We start from the raw sequence: 20,065 nt of genomic DNA on the forward strand, positions 1-20,065 counted from the left end.
GTTAAATCAGTAAACTTTATATAAGCGAACAGAAAATTATTTTAATTTCTCAGTGAGTTAAACATTGCAAAAAATACCTTTTTTGATTTTAAAAGGGTCTCTGTCTCTTCAGAGAAGACTAAAAATTACTAAAACACCCAAAATAGAAACAAATATTAAAATATTAAAAAACCCACAAACAGTCAAATACTATTTCCAACCTTCTTTATAATGCATACACTAAAACAAACAAACTAAAAATCCTTAGCACAAAAAAGTCAGGGGCAAATTTAAATGTAATAGGATGTGCTAATAAAAGATTATAATAACACTACAATAGCTGATGGAAATCAACATATTTTAAAAAGTATTTGAGTATTATTCACCCAGCTTCCCAGAAAATTCCAGATATCCTCAATCACTCTGACGTCACCACTCATTAAAAGCCTCAGATAGATCTTTTCCCCCTAACACATTAAATGACACAAGGGAGAATAATTCCTCACTTCTCCTTTCTCTGAATTCTGTTTTTAGCTGATCAGTGAGCTGAATGCCACAGGCACACCAAAGAGATTATTAATTTGGGTATAATAAAAAAAGCTATTTGCCAACAAAAAATAAAACCATCACAGAACAGATTAGGACATCTTAACAAAACACCTTTGGAGTAAGGATGTTTTTAGCAAATCAGATACAGAATAATGAAGAGCAAGATAAACATTCTAAAGGTAAAAAAACTTATCATCCAGTTACAAGTCAGTCACGTATGGAGATAGCCAGACAGCAAGAGTTCTCTACAACTGTCCAGATTTAGAAATTTGATTGTCTTAGAAAAATCTGAGAAGGACAAGCAATGCAATGATGTCACAAAAAAGACAACGCAAGCGATGAATATCATTATGCTACATATTAACAACGATTTTGTATGCAAATCAAGGAAAAAAGAGCTAAAATAAGAACATATTCTTTTCATCAGGCAAAGATAAAAGCTCTGAAATATCAGCATTTACAGATTTTGAGCACTAAAAAATTAAGGGGGAGGGAGGGCAGGAGAGGGGACACTAAATTGAGAAAGGTCCAGAGAGAACAAGACTATATATGAAGGTTTTTTTGCTTTTAAGAAAATACCAAGTTTGAAGTACACTAAAAATAACTGGGCTTATCCTAGAACAGAGAATATGGTAGGGAGTAAGAGGAAGGCGGAATATAATAATCTTAAAATATGCGAGTCTCATAAGGAGGACAGTGATTAATTGTGCTTCACATCTACAGATGGCAGTACAAAAAAGGATCAGCAGGGAAATTTAGACTACATATTGTTAGAAAGTTGGTCCAAATCAAGTTTGTTAAGTTGCAGAACTACTTTGTGTCAAGAAGTCACTGGAGCTTTCAGGAACACCCAAGACAAACATCATGCATGGTCTTATTTTGGTATTGAGTTCACATCACAATGGGGGACACACAATTTTAATACTCAAAATTTCTTCCAACACTACATTTTTAAGTCCAATAAAAATGTATCAATACATAATCTCAATTGACTGCCTTGTTGGAAACACAGACCAGTATTTTTGAACTCACTTAGTTATTTTAATAGGTAGTTTACAACATAATGACAACTGTACTAGTTGTCCCAGCTTAGTGAGGTTAATGACAAAGTGATACACTTCTCCATTTTCTTATTAAGAGTATCTACACTGCAACTGTACTGCAACTCTCCATTTGTTCAATAAACAGGTTTTATACACAGGAAGCATTCCTTCGTCATCATAGGTACAACACTGATAACAGTCATGTTATCAAACAATATAAACATCATAAAATTAAAGATTACCTAGGTTTTAAGAAAAACATTTGGAAGGGAAGTTTTATTTTGTTTGAAACAGTTTCTAGGAGGAGCAGGAGTGACTACATTCAGCAGTACATCCAAAGGGAAAGTGGAGGGAAATGCCAGGCAATTCCCAAAACAACATCTCAAACCAGCTATGAAAGGAATAAAGTTGAGTCAGGGACAAGGACAAAACAACGCAGGCGTGCTGACCCTACACAGCAGAAAGACAAAGACTGAAACATTCCAATTTTATTACGGAACTAATTTAGTAAAAAATCTGGCATAAACTCAGCAGAGCTGTACTGTGGGAACCCACATACTCTGCTCTGTGCAAACCAGAGTTCAATACCAGAGAATCACTCATTCAAGGCTATCAACCTGGCAAAGCCTCTTAGACATAACTATTGCCCTGTATGTCTAGATTGATTTTCACTGCATCAAAATGGGGAGATGAAGTCTTCATTCAGTCTTTGACAAAAATCCAGCCGGGACTCCTTTCATCCTACTGGAGATCTTCTTCATGGAGGGGTTGCCTAGCTTTCTTAAGAGATCAAGATTCTGTTAAATTAAGATTTTGTAGTATATTGTATCAAACCACTGTAAGGAAAATGCACAGAAATATACACAAGTTCAATAAACAACCACTTCCTCAATAACTGGAATTCAAATTAAGATTTAAACAATGTTTTCTTTTAGTTCCTACTTTGTTTAATGCAATCCAACTTAATACTTAAAAACCCTCTTTCTTCAAGATGTGTTTTTAATCCTCTGCTCCTGAAAAATATGTCAATATTTTTAATGATCATCCTATAATTGTTCTCTTCAAACAAACCTTGAACAAACAATACAAGGCAACTCCTGCCAACTCTCTGACCACAGGTCAAAGAATGCAGTAATCCTGTATTTTTAGCTCTTGAAGATTTTTTATTGTTATGTACTCTTGAGCAAAAATCTTTAGCAGTGAGCACAGGACAACTGCATCTCAAACTGCTAGGCAACACATAACTTAAAATACTACATTACACAGTGTCTTTTCACTTCTTTTATTTCCAGAGACATTATTTCTAAGCTTGCCTTTAATACTACTAAAAGTACTTTATTACAAATTGAACACACAAGTTTCAGTTACCATGCACTGAAAAGAGCAAATGGCCATGAAAACAAAAGGAGGAGAGATATTCAGGAGCCTGCTGGATTTATTATTTTACATAACATAACTGAAATCTGCTCTCAATTTGATGGAATGGACAACCTCTGACAAATTTGTTAGTTTTAACCACAATCCTAACTGGACATAATTACACAATAAATCAGATGCAGAATCTGTCGAAGTAGAAAATCGTGACTGTGTAGGCTCTGCAGGACAGACTATAGCTAGATGCCTTACCTACAGTGCATGGGAGGAAGGCATCTGAACTGAGCTCCATCAACACCAAATGTGTAAATGGGATAAAAATACTAACTGTAAATATTTTAAAAGAAAAATAAAACCAAATTTTGTTTCCTGAACATTGAGCCCATAAGTGCAGCTGAATTGCATTTGAAAGCTTTTCTTTCCTTTTTGAGGCATTAAGAAATAATCACTGTAACACTCATCACACTGTAAGTGGAAGAATCAGAAAAGCTGCAGTTATCAATAAACCTTGGAAATGTTTGAAGAGTTATTCATTTTGCCTAAACCTGTTATCCTGCTAAGTGGAACAGCCTTAGCTCACTTCTTAGAATCATAACATGCATCTAGAAGGTGAGTGAGTTGTTCAAACATCTCACAGGATACACTCATTCCCACACCTTAGGCTGGGAGTCAGTAAGGTGATTCAGTGAGGGGGAAAAAGCCCAAACAACCCAAAGTAACAAAAACAAAAAACCAAAAAGCCCCAGCCCCCAAGAGCACAAGGAAACAAACAAAAGCCATAACACACACACACCCTGTTTGGGTGTGTCTGCATGCTCCTGAGTGAAGATTTTTTCTCCCATGAATATTTGAAGGGGAAAATAAGAACACAAACCAATTCTATTTACCAAGCCTAAGACATTACTGAATGCTTACTTTGGACAAACTTCGTTCAGATTGTTATATTTTAATAAAATGTTTTGCATAACACACAATCAAGAGACAGATTGAGATAACAGATTTGAAACCTTATATTTCAACTAGAAGTCTTTTATAAAATTTCAATTCTGCTGTTTTCAACACAAACCTTTATAACATTAGGCCCATACCCCAGGGTAAGTTAAAAGACACTATATTTCAGAGAGATGCTGCTTTGGAAATTTCAGACCTCCTGTGAAGTGAAAAAAGTAGAAAAATATAAGAGCAAGAGTTCTCAGAGAAAAGGTAATCCACAGTACTGTCATCAACTGTAGGTTACTTGGATAAAATAAGTCTGGATTTTTATCAAAATAATCCTGAATGCTCTATTATACATTAAGCTAATTGGTGGGAATGCATCTGAAAATTTATTTAATTACACAATCTTCATTCTGTTTTCAGGGCTGAAATTACATACAAATTCTAAAATAAACTAAAATACGTTACAATTAAATGCTGTACTTAAACTGAATTTTTACATTCTGACCTTAAATTTTTAAACACTCCTTACTATCTGCAGCATTAAGAGAAAACAACCCAAAACTCTTCACTTTACACATACTGGAAAAAACCACAAAAAGCCCTGTGCAGGTTTTGTCTGCTCTGAACCACTCCTTGCACGGATATCCAGTGCGATGTCCCACAACCTTTTTACCTTTGGCGTTGTTCGATGGAGAGACTCTTTCAGTTGGTGCTTTTTGTGTGTTCCTCCAGCTGCCCAGTGGCATGCTTTCCATGACAGATGCTCTGGCTTCATTCTTAACATATGTTCCAGATGATAATTCCATCTTCTTTTCTGGATAACTTTAGAGCCAAGGGGTTTTTGAGCTGTCTAATGAATCTTGGCATCTGTTATAAATTCATTCCATTTAATACATAGTATTTTTCTAAGGCATTTGCTTTCAAAGGCATTTAGATGTCTGTACCTTTGTTGGATTTCCAGCTTTCACATCCATATGTTGAGATGGAAAGCAATATCTGAGTTGAAGTTTCACACCCTCGTCTTTAAAACATGGATTTTTATGACCATATCTTATTTAGTTGGTAAATGAAACTGTTGCCTTGCCAATTTGTAATGCTAGCTCCTTACTGAAATTCCCAGATGACAGGCACCTTACTACAAAGATATATAAATTTATTCCTTTCTTGTATTCTTGTACTTTCCAGTGCAGACTTTGAGCTGGGAGTTTTCAGGGAATAATTTTGTCTATTTTTTTTCCTTATAATTACATAATAGCATTGTACACAAAGCAAAAAAAAACCCAAACAAACAAAAAAAAATTGTTTTCTTTTAACTTCATTTTCTAAACACTGAAAGACAAGGATGTGTTGCAGCATTATAAATGCTACTGCAATTACCATGGAATTCTTGTTTGTTTCAGAAACGTCTCATGCTTTCTTAAGTAATTAAAAATTACCAGTCCCTTCAATGCAAACTTTCAGTATTTTTTTTTCTCAAATCCCATGCTCACAATAAACTTTCCCTATTTCTTTCTTCTTTGATGCTGTATTTAGCAATACAGGTACCGCATTTCCATACCAAACTTGCTCACTTTTCCACCCAGCTCTTCTAACCCATCTCTTTTGAAATGTTTCCACTCGCTGTATCCTTCCCATTTTATCAGTTGCTCTCTACTCTCAGCAGGCTCATCAGCTGCTTAGAACCATGCAAAAATAGTAGCATTTACCAGGGACTCTTTCAAACAAGACCAGAGAGCAACTGTGGCCAAGGGAAATCTGTAGCAAAACTAGTGATGGATTTTTACACCAGAAATATCCATTAAGAGTTACAGCATGAACCAAAAGAAAAGTATCTGTAAGACATACCAATTCTTCCATTTTTATAATTTCAAACTAGGAACAGGATCTCTAACTATGATAGAAGCCAAAGCCCTCAATGCATATTTTCCTTTTGGAAAAAGGAGTGCTCCTCAGCACACCATGAGCGTAAAAGGTTATTTCCTTGGAGATTATCCTTACAACAGACTCTGAGAAACTTCTCTTGATCTTTACTGCTCTTGGTACCTGCTGGATATCCCAGGCTCCACAGCAGCTCACACCATTCCATAGTTTAAAAGAAACATCAATGCAGTTAAAATTGGCAAAAAGATACCTCTTTTCTCACAATGAGGACTTAAGGAAACTGCCAACTTCACATGCTTTATTGAGTCCTATCTTTCTAATTCCAAGTCTCTGTAAGGCTTTATGCACACTAAAACCTTTTGTGTTTCAGACAGCGCATTTTTAACACCATTCTCCTCCTATAGGGTGTGTTCTAAATAGCAATACTGCCTTCCTCAGACATTGGTTAAAACCACAAGGCATGGAATTTCTCCAAAAAGTGTAATTACTAGTATTTATCTATTCTGAGGAATGATTAAAATAGATTAATTTCTTGCTTTGTGTGTTAATAAAATAAAATATCACACTCTAAGTGAAGAAATACAGACTTTCAAGGAACTCCAAAGATGAAAAATTATTTGGAGCATTTTTAAATATGTTAATTGGCAAAAGACAAGAGATCATGGTAAGCCACCCTTTTTATAAACCATGCATCTAATCAATATAAAACTTTCCTCTATGCTGAAGCTACAAATATATTGACATCAACAGCTCACAAACCACAGATGGCTTGTAGGGAATATAGTGGATTGCAAGAAAGGAAAGGCTATTAATATGCTAAAGATATAAGGCAGGATTGTATTTACTACAAAAATACAAATGCCTACTGTGAGGTAATTTAACAGTGACAATTGTTTCACTGAATACAATGACCTGTGATTTTCTACCCATCAAAACTCTTCTTTATTATAGAGATATTTTCCTTTTGCAAGGAAAGGTCAGACACACTCTGGACAACTAGACAGGGATGCTTCTGCACTCATTTTGCCTCTCAATAAAAAGAGCCTTTTTCTCTCTGTTTATTTTACTCTGCTCTGGAGTAGCAACTTGTTACTTTTTTTACAGGAAAATTCATTACAAGAAACCAACAAATTTGGATTTTGTACTCCTATGCAAGAATCAGTTAAATTATTGAAGTATGCTCCTCAAAAACACAAAAAACCCCTACTAATACTAGAATTTTTTTAGAACATGACCTTGTCGGAGTGGGTCACATTTCTATTACTGAAGGTTAATAATAATAATAATAATTATTATTATTATTATTAACCTTCAGTAAAAATACTAATTATTATTATTACCACATATCTCCAGCAAATTATTTAAAACCTCACTGCCAATACACTCTATTTCATCTAATATCAGCATGCTTGTCTACAGAGCTGCAGATAACAGCAATTCCCCATCTCCTTTGGAGCAAGGATAGCTGGATCAAGTAAGGGAAATGTTCATCATCTCTGCATAAGCCTCTTTGTGCCAACAGCAGCTCCACATAAAATCCTGTGCACATGTGTAAATTAAATGTATAGGATCCTGACTCTGAAAACCATCCAAAGGGATCCTAAATACAATGTTTACAACAAAACCTAATTTGAAATATTCACGTGCAAGTTGAAATGAAAGAATGATCCTCCTCCAAACTTTGTTACATAACCAAGCAAACCCAGAAGTAGGGTAACCATTGCAAAGAATGAAGTTCAGACAAAATCTGCTTTACAAGAATTTTACCTAATGTAGCAGAAACTCTATGACAAAACTCAGGACTCTTACAAATTAACATTATCTGAAGTTTCACTGCTTGCCCACCAACACAGTATGAATATTATCAACTCTGAGAACCATCAGGTATAATTTGAATCTTGAGTAATACCTAGAAGCCAACAACTCACCAGCCTGAGAAGAGTACCTGTCTATCATAAGCTTTGAGAGGTTTGGTTTGGTTTTTTTTTTTTTTGTTAAAATTCTCTTTTTAAACAGCTTTCAAACTATAAATCCAAGAGGATTACAGAGCTACTGTATTATTTGGATTAAGGAACCACTTAATGTTTCAGACATTAGCCAAGTCACTATTCCATGAAAAAATTCTGTTTGTTTAAAAACTATAAACACAGGAATAGGAATTAGCTAACCTCCTGATGGCATTTTTTAATTCAATCACATTTAGGACTAGCACAGAATAAATCAATGTTCCTTTTTTAAGCATGAATTTCAAAGAAACCCATCTTGAAATACAAAGCAGTTGTGCCACGGTCCTGTGGTTGTGATAATACAAGTTTTAGTGATAATATAAGTTTAAGATATAATACAAGGTGCAGTTCTGTAGCCAATTCCCTCTTGCAGAGGTGGGGGCTGCCACTAGCAGGGAGCTGTCCTGCCCCTCCACATGGCTGCTCTCCCATTCCCATGTTTGCCAGCTCCACTGTTTGTGCAGCTACACGGTGAGTCAGGTCAGGGAAATGATCCATCTGAAAGTTAGCTAGGAAAATAAAAATAGATTCATTTTCAGCCAGATAAATTTCCTGGCATGATTCACCATGTCACCATTATGAGCACAAGAGCCAACACAACCCAGCTAGAGGAGGACATGGCATTTCCCCCATTTCAGCAACAGCTTCCACTTAACATAAGTTCCAAGTAAACATGGAAGAGCATCAGGGGCAAGTTCACAAGCTTCTAATTAAAATACAGTAGTTGCTGCTGTTTCTCGAGATAAGAATAAACTTGTTCAGAAAAGTTTCCAATGTATTAGTCAGCACACATAAACTGGCATGGTATTATAAAAGCCAACACAGTTCAAAACAAAGTGAGTGAATACCAGCTTCGAAGTAAAGCAAACGATGCTATATAGAATCACACTACTTTGAAGGAATTTTCACGTGTAAGTTATAACACTAATCCATCTGCAGTTTCATGAGGTGAAAAATGTTAAAGTATAGGCAGAGATGTTGTCATGTTCCTACTGATTACTCTCTCCCAAGGATCATTGTTCAAGGGTTTCCTCCATTCTCTCTGGAAGACATCTAACAAAAAAACTAACCTTAAGAATTTTCCATCTTCTTAACAAGTCCTCTCTTTGTATGACCTAACAGATTTTACCTCTTCTCTGCAATGTGTCAGGATAAACAAAATTTTAAAAAATCCACTTCTTCAGATTGAACTTCAATTATTAGATTCACTTTACTTCCTATATAAAAATTATATTTTGATTATAAAAAATTGTATTTTTTAAAAGCCTGAATATTGTAATGTAAGGCATTTAGAAGTTTCACAAGGATAAACAAACTCACATTCAGGAACTCTCTGAGGTGAAGTAACAATACTATTTCCATTTTATCTGAGGGAAACTGTGACTTGGACAAATTCAGGTTTCCACATTACTGAGTGCCAAATTTAAGGTACTGTTGGCCCAATTCTTTACCTAACTTACATGTCTTCCTTCATTATGAACACAGCTGTCCACAAATTTATCACAACCAAAATCACAGAGCATTTGTATGAAGTAGCCCTCAAATCTGTTGCTGGTGGTTTGGTTCTCAGTACCTAGGCCTAATCAGCAGCTATTTGTGAAGATTATTCTGGTTACAGTAACTTTCTTATTGTGGCAATGTTGATAAAAGACCATCAGGGAGCCATGCCTAGTAATTTTTTTTTCTATTTCAGCTGTTCAAATGTGAGTAACTGAGGATTACACAGTTTGGAATTTCAATGTAAAAATGGTAACAACTAATGAAAACTGGGAACTTTTTAATTTTACACAGTTAATGAGCTACCATATTGTAACTAAATACTTTTGGGAAGACTACTCCCTAAGTCAAGACAACCATCAATTTGTAAGTGATCTTCTGAATCTATCTAGAAAGAGAGAATATGTTTTCTTATCAGTGTTCTGACATCTACACATTCATTTCCTATCTTCCTATCAGTTTTTAAGAAAACATTTTGTTAGAAAGCAAACTATAAACTAAGAATTTACAGTAAACAAGACATCAGTTGCAATGATCTGATTACAAAGAAATGTACTTAGATTTGTATAAGCTAACAATGCCCTGAGTTGCAAGGGAAGGAATCAACAACACAGACTAGCTGAGACACAGGAAGAGATGGTACTGAAGAGGACTGGAAAAAGCGAGACTGGAGGCACAGCTACATTACAGATTAGGAGTATCCACCTGAAAAAAATCTCCCAATTACCAGCTACTACAAGCTTTGGCTGACACTGTGACCACAAGGCATGCATTCCCTCTGCTGATGGAATCCTACCCTGAGAAGCAGGAAACCCTCCCAGAGCAACTCAAGGTCTGTGCTGCTGGATCTGAGCAACAATGTTTTGCCTGCAATTTAGAAATTATTCAACTGCTCTCAAGAACTTGGGAGAATGAATAAATCCCACTCACTACCAGCATCTTTCCATGTTTTGGTGGAAAAAAGCCTCTCATTTTGTCTACAGTTTGTAGAGGTGTTTATGAAGGGTCAACAGTTCCTCTGAGAAAACAAAAGACAACCAAGACAGCACTGAGTGGTTACAAAACCTTCTTCCCTGGTCTTCTCCCTAAAGCTTCTTTATTGAAAAAAGCTTATTTTTCAATATCTCAATCTGCAGTCTTATTTGCCTCATGCCCTAAAACTCTGACTTAGTCCAGTCCTAAAACTCTTTCAGAACCTAGTTTCAACTCACAGCTGTTGACCTCAATAATGTTTTTGATGATTACAGGAGGGGTAGTATTACAGAACTGGGTCCCACACAGGCGTAAGCTGATTGACCTAGCTGAGGTGAGAAGAACAGGTACACAGATTGCCTCTGAAATAAAATAAATTACAAAGACTTGGGAGATTTGTTGGACTGGCATGCAGGTATATTGAGACAAGATCATTTTTTATGAGGTATCAAAAGTTCGGGTATTGCAAGCATATTATCCTTGCAAAAACAATGTTTTCAATGTGAAAGTAACACAAACACAAAAGAATTTCAAGTGTAACCAAGATACTATGGAATACTCAAAAGCACCCACTGCCTAGGTATTTTCCTGTGTATCAAGTAACCTGTTGCTGCCAGGAATAGCAAAAGCACATTTCTACCATAAAACTCAGGATACATGAAAGCTTAAAGCTTAAAGTGTTAAGCGCCAGAAACATGCCTTACAAGCAACTGAAAGGAAAACAAAGATTCGATTTAGGTATTGAATTTGGTTAAATTCTTTTCAGAAATCTGAACATCAATAGCTCCAAGGTCAAACACATTGATATCCCCAAGAACATTCCATGATAATAACACATAATTAATACAGACATAGGAGAACACCTTCCTCCATTTGAAGATATCACTGCATCTTCTATCTGACATATTACTGGCAGAAACTAACACATTCAATCAAAGAATATAGAATTTTAACCACTATTATCTACAAGAGAGCTCCATGTATGAGAGCATCATTTTTACTGAGAAGCAAAAAAGTACAACCATTTAAAAATTGGCAGGTTTCTTAGAGCTACAATGAAACAAAAATAACTTGAAGAAATGTAAAAATTAATCAACCATGCACAATTATCTAAACTGGCATTCAGCAAGGATAGTGCAGAGAAGAATATTGAGACTGTTCAAAATACTTCGTGTTTCCTGCTTCAACATCTACAGCAAACTGCTTTTAAGAACAGAAACTGGTAATAGTACAAGATGGAGAGCTGCAAAAATTACACTCACCCATGTACTTCCTAAAAAGTACCCGGAATAAAGCTATTTGGCAAAGAGAACACCCCACATTTATCCTAGTTACATCAAGTTTAAGATTTTCATATGGTCCTGGTCCTCCTTCAAGGACAAGTATGGTTAAAAAGGTTATAATTATTCCAAAAAGAAGATCTTGGTAGTCAACTACAAAGTGAGTTGTAGGGGGCAGAGGAAGGGCTCAGAGGCCTTCTTCTCCTGGTGGGGTAGTTGCAGGAAAACAGCATCTCAATACATAGATCTCTTCTTAGAGTGTATCGTTGGGGGGGGGTGGTGGAAAGAAGTGTGACATTTACCTGACTGCAAGCAACTTTACAAATTTACCTAAATTCACTAAATCCATTTCTACACTGAGTGCAAGATACAGCAATCCCTTAATTATTTGGAAATTTAAAAAAAAAAAAAATCTAGCTTCCATATAAGGATATAAGAAAGCTTGCACTGTCGTTTTCCCTCCCTTTGGTCCACATGCAACTGCCTCTGTTACATTCATATATTTTGTTGGAACTTCACATTTTGTATTAATTAGACAGAATTAGAGTAGAACAACTACAATATGAAAGGAGTATTTAGTTTCAAGCGGTTCATCAATCAAGACTTTTCTGAAACTACTATTTGTTAAGACAATTAGAAAAAATACTTTAAATTTCTTCTACTTTGTGTAGCAGATGTTCAACACAGTCTATTTAAATTTATCTTTGTTAGAGGTGTGTTAAATTGCTCAAATAATTCAGACAATCTGCAAACAAGATTTCTGACAGGTTGTGAATAACACTCAATTAATACCATAAAGCTTCTGAGATTAATTTTCCAACCAAGGCATTCCTGCCCCCATTAAAAAAAATTTAAAACCACAAGAAAAACCCCAAAAAAACCCAAACAAAAAAATACCCCACACAAAAACCCCCAAATAAAACTAGTAACAACCAAAAAAACCCCCTTAAACGTACCACATGACCTCAATCTCCAGTGTATATTTCCAAAATTAACATCTGTTTGGTCTTGGTTCAACTATAAAACCCAACATCCATTAATTGAAATAATACAGTTCTTTTTCTGGATTTGAGCCGGGGGGAGGAGGGAGAAGACGTGGAAGACATGTTACCGTAAGACTATAAATAATTTGTACTCTAAACAACAATTCTATTACTATTTGGAACAATAGATTTATTCCACTACACTATTTATTCTTCTTGATAGCAGATATAACAACAGTAAATATTTTCCACACAGTTGTTTCTCAAAATCCCATGATACCTGCATCATGTCCTGAATCACAAAAATGAAAACAGAGCAGCAGTTGAGTGAATCTCATCACAGTAAATCAAACACATTCTATGAACTGTATGAGTTTAGAAATACTAACACTACTTCAATTTTAGATACTAAGAAGTTATGAAAGGCTGTATTTAAAAAAAGAAGAAAAAAAAAGAAAAACATTGAGTGAAAAGTTATATTACAGTATTTCAGTGATATACTATTTACAGGACAATCTCATTACAGGAAAGCTTCATGACATGTTTTTTTACCACCATCTCATTACATCAAACTTCTTCAGTTATTACAGTTAAGCGACAACAATTTTGTACTTTGCTTCCCTCTACCAAATTGGAATGCTGGTACATGTACCACGTAAGCCATGTAAAGACTGCCATGGCAAACTGCATCCCCCAACACAGCACCCTGGAGCACAGAAGCCCAAACAGAGGTCAGGCAACCGAAGTAGGACAACACAAGCACTAACTTAAACTGACACCATTTTGCTTTGTCTTTAAAAAATTATTTAGCCATCTTGTTGTGCCACACACACTAGGTGTATCCTCACCTAAACCAAAACCTTACTCTTTCAATTAAACACCAAATTAGTTGACACGCTAAATTTAAAACTGGGTTCTTTAAAAAGTTAGCATCTGTGTCAATTTTTCCTTTGTCCCTAATGATCTTTCAATAACATGGTAACAGAAACTCTTAAATCTTTTCATATGTTTAAATTAATTGAAATTTTGTGCACAGGTTATATATAAAGAAATTAGGTTGCAATTAAGCATAGTTATGAAAGATTCTTAAATCTAATTGTTGTGACTATTATAGAGCACAGACAAGGTCAACTCTACAACTCAGAAAACTTTGGCTTTAAAGAAAAAATACCACATGATCTACATGCATAAAACTCACTTTTGTAATGGTATAGCTCTAATCACACTAAGCACATTCATCTACGAAAAAAAAAAAACCTGTTTCCAAATGGATAAATTAAAAACAAATCCCACTCTGCAAATCATTACATTTAATTTAGCAAATACAGGAAAAGTACGTTAAGTAAAATTAAAAATACTAATTCTTATAAAAATTTTAAAACACTCACTCTGCAAAATATTGTCCTGATAAGCAAATCTCAAATTTAAAAGTCATTTCAGCAATTATTGCAGAGTGCTTACACTAATAGGAATAATGTCAAGTATTTGTTTTAATTTCTGCCCATCAGCAACAAGGTTCAGGTCACTGTACTTAAGGTTCTTAGTCAAAATTGCTTCCCTTTCATCTGTATGCATTTCAAGGAAATATGCTGGTGTCATCTAAAAAGTAAATTCATAAAGGAAGGCAATGCATCTCTCTCCTAATCTGGCTACAGGAATAACTGGAGAACAGAAAGAAAGAAAAAAATATTACTCTCACTGAGCCAGTGAATTGCAAGAATAGCTTTGCAGCCACACATGGACACAGGCCATGAGATGCTTGGCTCCTACAACTAGATCTAAGACACTAAGTTACAACCATAAAGCCTTCCATACAAAATCCATTCCCACTCCTGCCCCAGCAGAGATTGCTCTAAGGAGACTGCTCTGCTGGTTCTCCACTTGTTCAAGTTCTGATGTCTCACAGGGTACATCTGAATTAGTATTTAGTACAGATAAGCAGAGCACTTCTGCAGCAAATCTTCCCACCACCCTAGTTCATGCACTTTCATCTGCCGCATGCAGCAGTCCCAGAGTGCCCAAACCTGGTTCCTTTCAGATGAAACTAAAAGCCACATGGTGTACTCCAGGAGCACTACCACTGCCAAAGGGGCACAGAAGCAGACAAGAGCCAGTCCAAATTAAAACCCACTTCACTTTACAAATGCACTAAGCATAGATACCTACTGAGTCCCCATCACCAATTATTTAATTCTGTGAATCTGCTCTTGCTGGGCTGCATTACTTGCTCAGGCACACCCAGTCACTGTGCTTCAGGGTATCCTTTCACCTGGGACCTGAGGTTCACCAAACTTCTCAGGCACTGCTTCCTCCTGGGGTTTTGTGTCTATTGTCCAAAGTTCTCACCTCCAGCCTGTCATCCCTGCTCATTTGACCTTTCACATACAACCGCTTACTCTTCCTCAGTATCATCTAGTCTCACCACACTGAAACTGCTTCTCCTAAAGACTACTCAAAGCCCAAGTATGATCAGTTTTAAAAAAGTCTGGCATTTTCTTAACTTTGAGTAAAACATTAATACTTTAATGGGTGCCTTATTTAAGCACACACAGAAAAACAGGGCTTGAAGCCAACTGCATAGCATCACATCTGATTCTTCAGTTCTCAACAGCAGGGTTAAAACCTTACAAACATATAGCCCTCAGCCCTCTATTACTGACATGGATACAGCACTAAGAATAATAAAGCAAACATCTTTTCACTGCATTTCGCAGCCATTCATGGTGCCTTAACATACCTTGTCCTCCCTAGCCTCTCTCTAGCAGAGTCTCAATTCAGAGAGAGATCCCCAGCTCTGTTTTTAGTCCTTCCCTCTCATTTCTACATTGAGTTCACCTAACTCGCCTTTGTAATGGCCCATCTCATTAGACAGCTCCTCAAAACCATTTTTCATCCCAAAACCTTCAAGTCATACTCATACTCCTTGACTGGGCTGTGAATCACAAAAAGAAGGTTGATTTTTTTTCCTTGTATCATAAACCATACGAACTGCTGAATGGGACAATTTTAAAATGTCCAGGGCTATAGTCACATGACCAAGTAATTTGGCATAATAGAAACAGATCAATTAACTGATGCAGCCCAGGCCCCAGTGTTACCAGCAGGAAGGGTTTACAAGTTTTATTTCTAGATAAATTCAGTCTGGAGTCTCTGAAATTTACCACACACATGGCTTGGGGCTGTTCAAAGGACCAGTCACTGGGGCTGAAATTCATTCAGTGTCTGCCTGGAGATCCCATGCTCACCTTCTCCAGGCGGAGCGTGGTTTGTACCTACCAAAACCACCCTGTGAACTGAGCCAATGAGTGGCATCGAGTGTTGATGATCAAATAATTCACTTTAAAATTATAACAGAATGATAGCTCATGGAAGCAAGACAGCTTTACCCAATCCCATTATGCTTCTTAGTACAGACAGAGAATATTTAGCTGCCAAAATAAGTGCCTACTGAGCATATTCCAATTTTCAGAATATAGATTAAAGTTGGATACTTTTTCTTGGCAACACATAAAATGCACTCAACAAATTTGACTTCCTTGCTCCAGAGCAAGGTCAAAGTAAAAGTTGTAATTACATGAAATGTATAACCATTGAATGAAATGCTTACGACTTCTTAACATTGTGAAATGCAACCACGCTTTTCCTTTTGTTTTCAGAAACAAACAAAAGACACACTGTTCCACCAACAACCAGAGTTAGTCAGACAAAGAAAATCAAGGACAATATTAGATGCAATTGAAAAAATTCCCATTAAAACCTACACTGTTACCTACAGCAAGAAGAAAAAGAAACAACCATATATTCACTCAAAGTTATTTACAATAGGAAAAATGCACGTCTCAAAATGCCTTTAATTAGAAAAGAAAACAATTACTAACAATATTGACATCAAAGTGTCAACTCAGTGGGCTTTTCTTCAACAGACAGTAAAACAGGGTGAGGAGAAAAACCTTTATTTTACCTTTCAGAATTTCATATATTAAGTAAGACATTGAGTTTCACTGTACACTGTCCTTTTCTGTATCCCAGTAATTAATATATGAATATCCAGTGCTCAGAGATGACAGCAGTTGTAATAAGAATGAGCAATATTACATGAAGGAAGTGATATCATGAAAAAGAAAATTATTTGGAATATCCTAACCATTCAAATACATTTGAAAGAAGTTTATATGAAATAATCAAAAAAAGGAGAACAGATCTCAAAACTGAGTAAACAACAATAAGATGGAAAGGAAAAATAATGTAAAATTTTAAATAGTTCCCATCATGTAAAATATTATTTGTTATAAATATAGGCATATACTCCAAAATAGGAAGTAGGCCTTAAGCTTAACATAGTTTAGCTCATTTTCATCTACAATACCCATAATGCATCCTGAAATATAATTTATGCAGGAATAATAAAAGAATAATAAACTTTTTGTCTCAATCTCTTGCCTTCTTTGACATTTAATGTCAATCTGCAATAACAAAGCTAATAATGATCTTTGTCTTCACACACTGCTATTGAAGCAAAGCATTTCTTTGTAAATCAAAGAGTAATTTTGTTCCCACTACTTCAGTCTAATTTTTCTGGGCTCGGATCACAGCAACTCATGGCATAAATCATCCTAAAATCCAGACCACCTTCTCTCTCTGAGAGAGGTTATATTTTTTTGAAAATAATCATGTGTGCAGCCACAATCTAAAGCAGAGCAGCATGAAGCATAGAAGATTTCATCCAAAGTTCATCACATGATATGAATGCCAAATATTTCTAGAGGTTTCACATTCAAAGCTTAACATTCAGCAACCTCCCTAAATTTGTAAATCACATGGTGTAACATTTTAAAGAGACATCTCAAGAACGCACAGGAACTCAAATATAAAAGAAAATCATACTTTAGACTGGCTTATATTTAGGAACATATTCTTTAATCATATGGCTTCCAGGTCTGCTAAGTAATTAGGTGTATGCTGAGCTTTCAGCAAGTATTATGTTGATTTTACTGGGACTACTTGCATTTGTAACACAAGCTGAGCCACACTGAATGATTTTGGCATCTAGGAAGTTTCACACAAGGAATCACATCTACGGCAGCTTCCAGGCAACCTCTGACTGCACACCTCTACCACTCCCACCTCTCCCAGCTGCTACAACAGCCAGCTTAGTCTGATGCACAGGTAAGAGCAGCTGCAGCAACAAGTTTCGAGGTCAAGTGGGTATTAGTGACCCCAGCTTCCTCTGCACTGCCAGTTACCCCTACAAACAGAGGCAGTGCTGAGGTTACGAATTAATACCAACAAGGACTTAATGGCCACTAACTCCATACGGTCAGAGCAGCTTGCTCCAGACCAGAAGACAAATCAAGAACATTCATCTGTGTGACCATGTAATACCACTGCACGCAGTGTGCGATACATCAGAAGCACTTTCCATTAAAAGGTAGAACTTACCCCTCTTCTGTACCCAGCCTTCCTTCACAATGGTAACATCGCTCATGATGACTCCACTCTGAACCCCAAACTCAAAAGAGTATTTCTTTGAGTTATCAGCTTGTCTGTTTGGCTTCTTTTCTGCAGCTCTTCACAATTTCTACTGATGAGTCAGACTGGAAGGAAATATTAGAGAAAGAATTTGAGTCTTTTCTGTTTTTCTCACTTGACAGCCAACAGAAAAGTCTTTGTTGATGTATTTCACTGACTGAGCTCATATTAAAAATCTGCCTTCATTTTTAATTAACTGTATAACACAATCATGTTTCTAGTCTTACAGCACATTTTCCATGAACTACAATGCTAAAAAGCAGCAGAATGTGTTAAAATTTAAGTCATATGGTACTTTTATAAAACGTGCACAACAGAATTCTCTCATACTAATGCACAGGATGCTGTTAAATATAAGGCTGCCAGCACTGCTTCACAGACCCAGCTCTGAAGACACAGGAGCTTTCCCTGTTCCCACAGTTGCCAGAGTCCATGTAATGGACAAGTGCTTCTTCTGTTATGGCTGCCTACAATCATATTAAGAATGCCAGAAAATTGAATGCAAGTTTACATTCTTGCTACTTCCACTATAACTTTATTATAGCCAATACAAATCCTGATCTTACAGGAGTTTTTAAAAAGACAGCATCATCTTCAAGTACACAAACAGAAAAACAAATTCTTATAAGTACAAATTAACCAAAAACATCCCCAATGTTTAGTTTATAAAAAGAAGGGAGTGCATGATTTCTCAAAGCTTTAAGCCAGGCAGTGACAAGAGTGCTCTTTTCCCTACAAACCTCAGCCTGCAGGGCACAGAAGGGAAGTTAGTCCTGGAACAGGACATACCACTCTCGGGAGCCACAACCCTCTCTTTTGACCACCTCACTCCCAGAGTACCTAACAGCTGTGAAGAAGAGATATATAGAACTACAACCAGTAGCAAGAGAAGCCAGAGGCCAGGAGATGTTTCCTTTTGCCAGCAAATTGCCTTTCCCCTCCAACCATCAAAATAAAGAGAAGCATTTAAATAATGCTTATCCAGGAAAGCGTGGGAAGCCAAGAAATGGGGATTTCTCTGATGGTGAAGGAACACCCTTCTGCAGCTCTACACACAGGAGCACACATGTACACAGTGGTGGCACAGAACAGGAACCTACACACAAGTTTAGTGCTATCAAATGCAATCCATACGTATCCATTTAATAGACTGACCAACAAATATAAATGTGAAAGAAACAAATATGACTGTGCTAGAAGCAATCTGTGCAACATATGAATGAAGAAAGCACTAGGAAATCAGCTGTTTTAACACAATCAAGTACAAGCTAAAAACTGAACCATTATAGACATACAGGTTATTTCTTATTTATCATTTGAAAAATGTGTATTTGCACAACACAGCAGCTAGATGGAAGGCTACTTCTGTATGGATGCTGTAACATGCAAAATAAAACTTGGCATGAGTGTTTTTTTCAAGTGGTATGCAACAAAAATACATACAACCTGATTTTACAGAAACACTCAAATGTCCCCATTTAAGTCTTGCTTTCACCAAACCATTTTTTTCAAAAACACTCAGTAATTCAGCTACATAAAAATAAAATTCACAATGTTAAACTCATTAATACTGCAAAGTTTAAGTGACATTGACTACAGTGTCTCTGAGACATCCCCACAGCGCTGGCAGATATGGCAGTGAGACCTGTGCAGGTGACACACAACTTTGGCATCATACCTTGTGGTGTCAAACAGGACACCAGGCACCTGTGCCTACACAAACATGCCCTGCTTAAGCTTCATAAGAGTTAGAAGAAAATGTTATTTTCAACATTTTGGAATGACATGAGACTGCTTTACTGCTATTAATTTATCGAACTTCAGCTGCTTTGGCATCATACTATACGCAAGCCAGTACGGCAGAAATAAGCAAAGCGTGCATATCCACATCCTTCACCTTACCAGTGTGAGAGTTAATTTCTGGGTCAGACATTATCAGAACTTTTGTTTGCATGCTTCAAACAAGATAAGCAAGTCTATCAGCTGTGCATGAAAAGATCTGACAGATTAAGACACGCGCCTGGAAGCAGGCT

The 20,065-nt window shown here is 36.4% G+C and overlaps 1 protein-coding gene across 2 annotated transcripts in view; it reads right to left on the bottom strand.

Moving 5' to 3' along the window:
* AKT3 (AKT serine/threonine kinase 3) overlaps positions 1-20,065 on the bottom strand; it is a 150,713-nt gene that overhangs the window by 120,016 nt on the left and 10,632 nt on the right. For both annotated transcript variants that reach the window (XM_085055165.1, XM_085055164.1), the window contains exon 2: positions 17,943-18,097. In XM_085055165.1, coding sequence (XP_084911291.1) covers positions 17,943-17,988 — 46 coding nt within the window. In that variant the 5' untranslated portion in view covers positions 17,989-18,097. The remainder of the gene's footprint in view (positions 1-17,942; positions 18,098-20,065) is intronic.

The sequence above is a fragment of the Lichenostomus cassidix genome, chromosome 3, assembly GCF_008360975.1.
Source record: "Lichenostomus cassidix isolate B80296 chromosome 3, HeHo_3.0, whole genome shotgun sequence".
In the NCBI taxonomy this organism is placed as follows: domain Eukaryota; kingdom Metazoa; phylum Chordata; class Aves; order Passeriformes; family Meliphagidae; genus Lichenostomus; species Lichenostomus cassidix.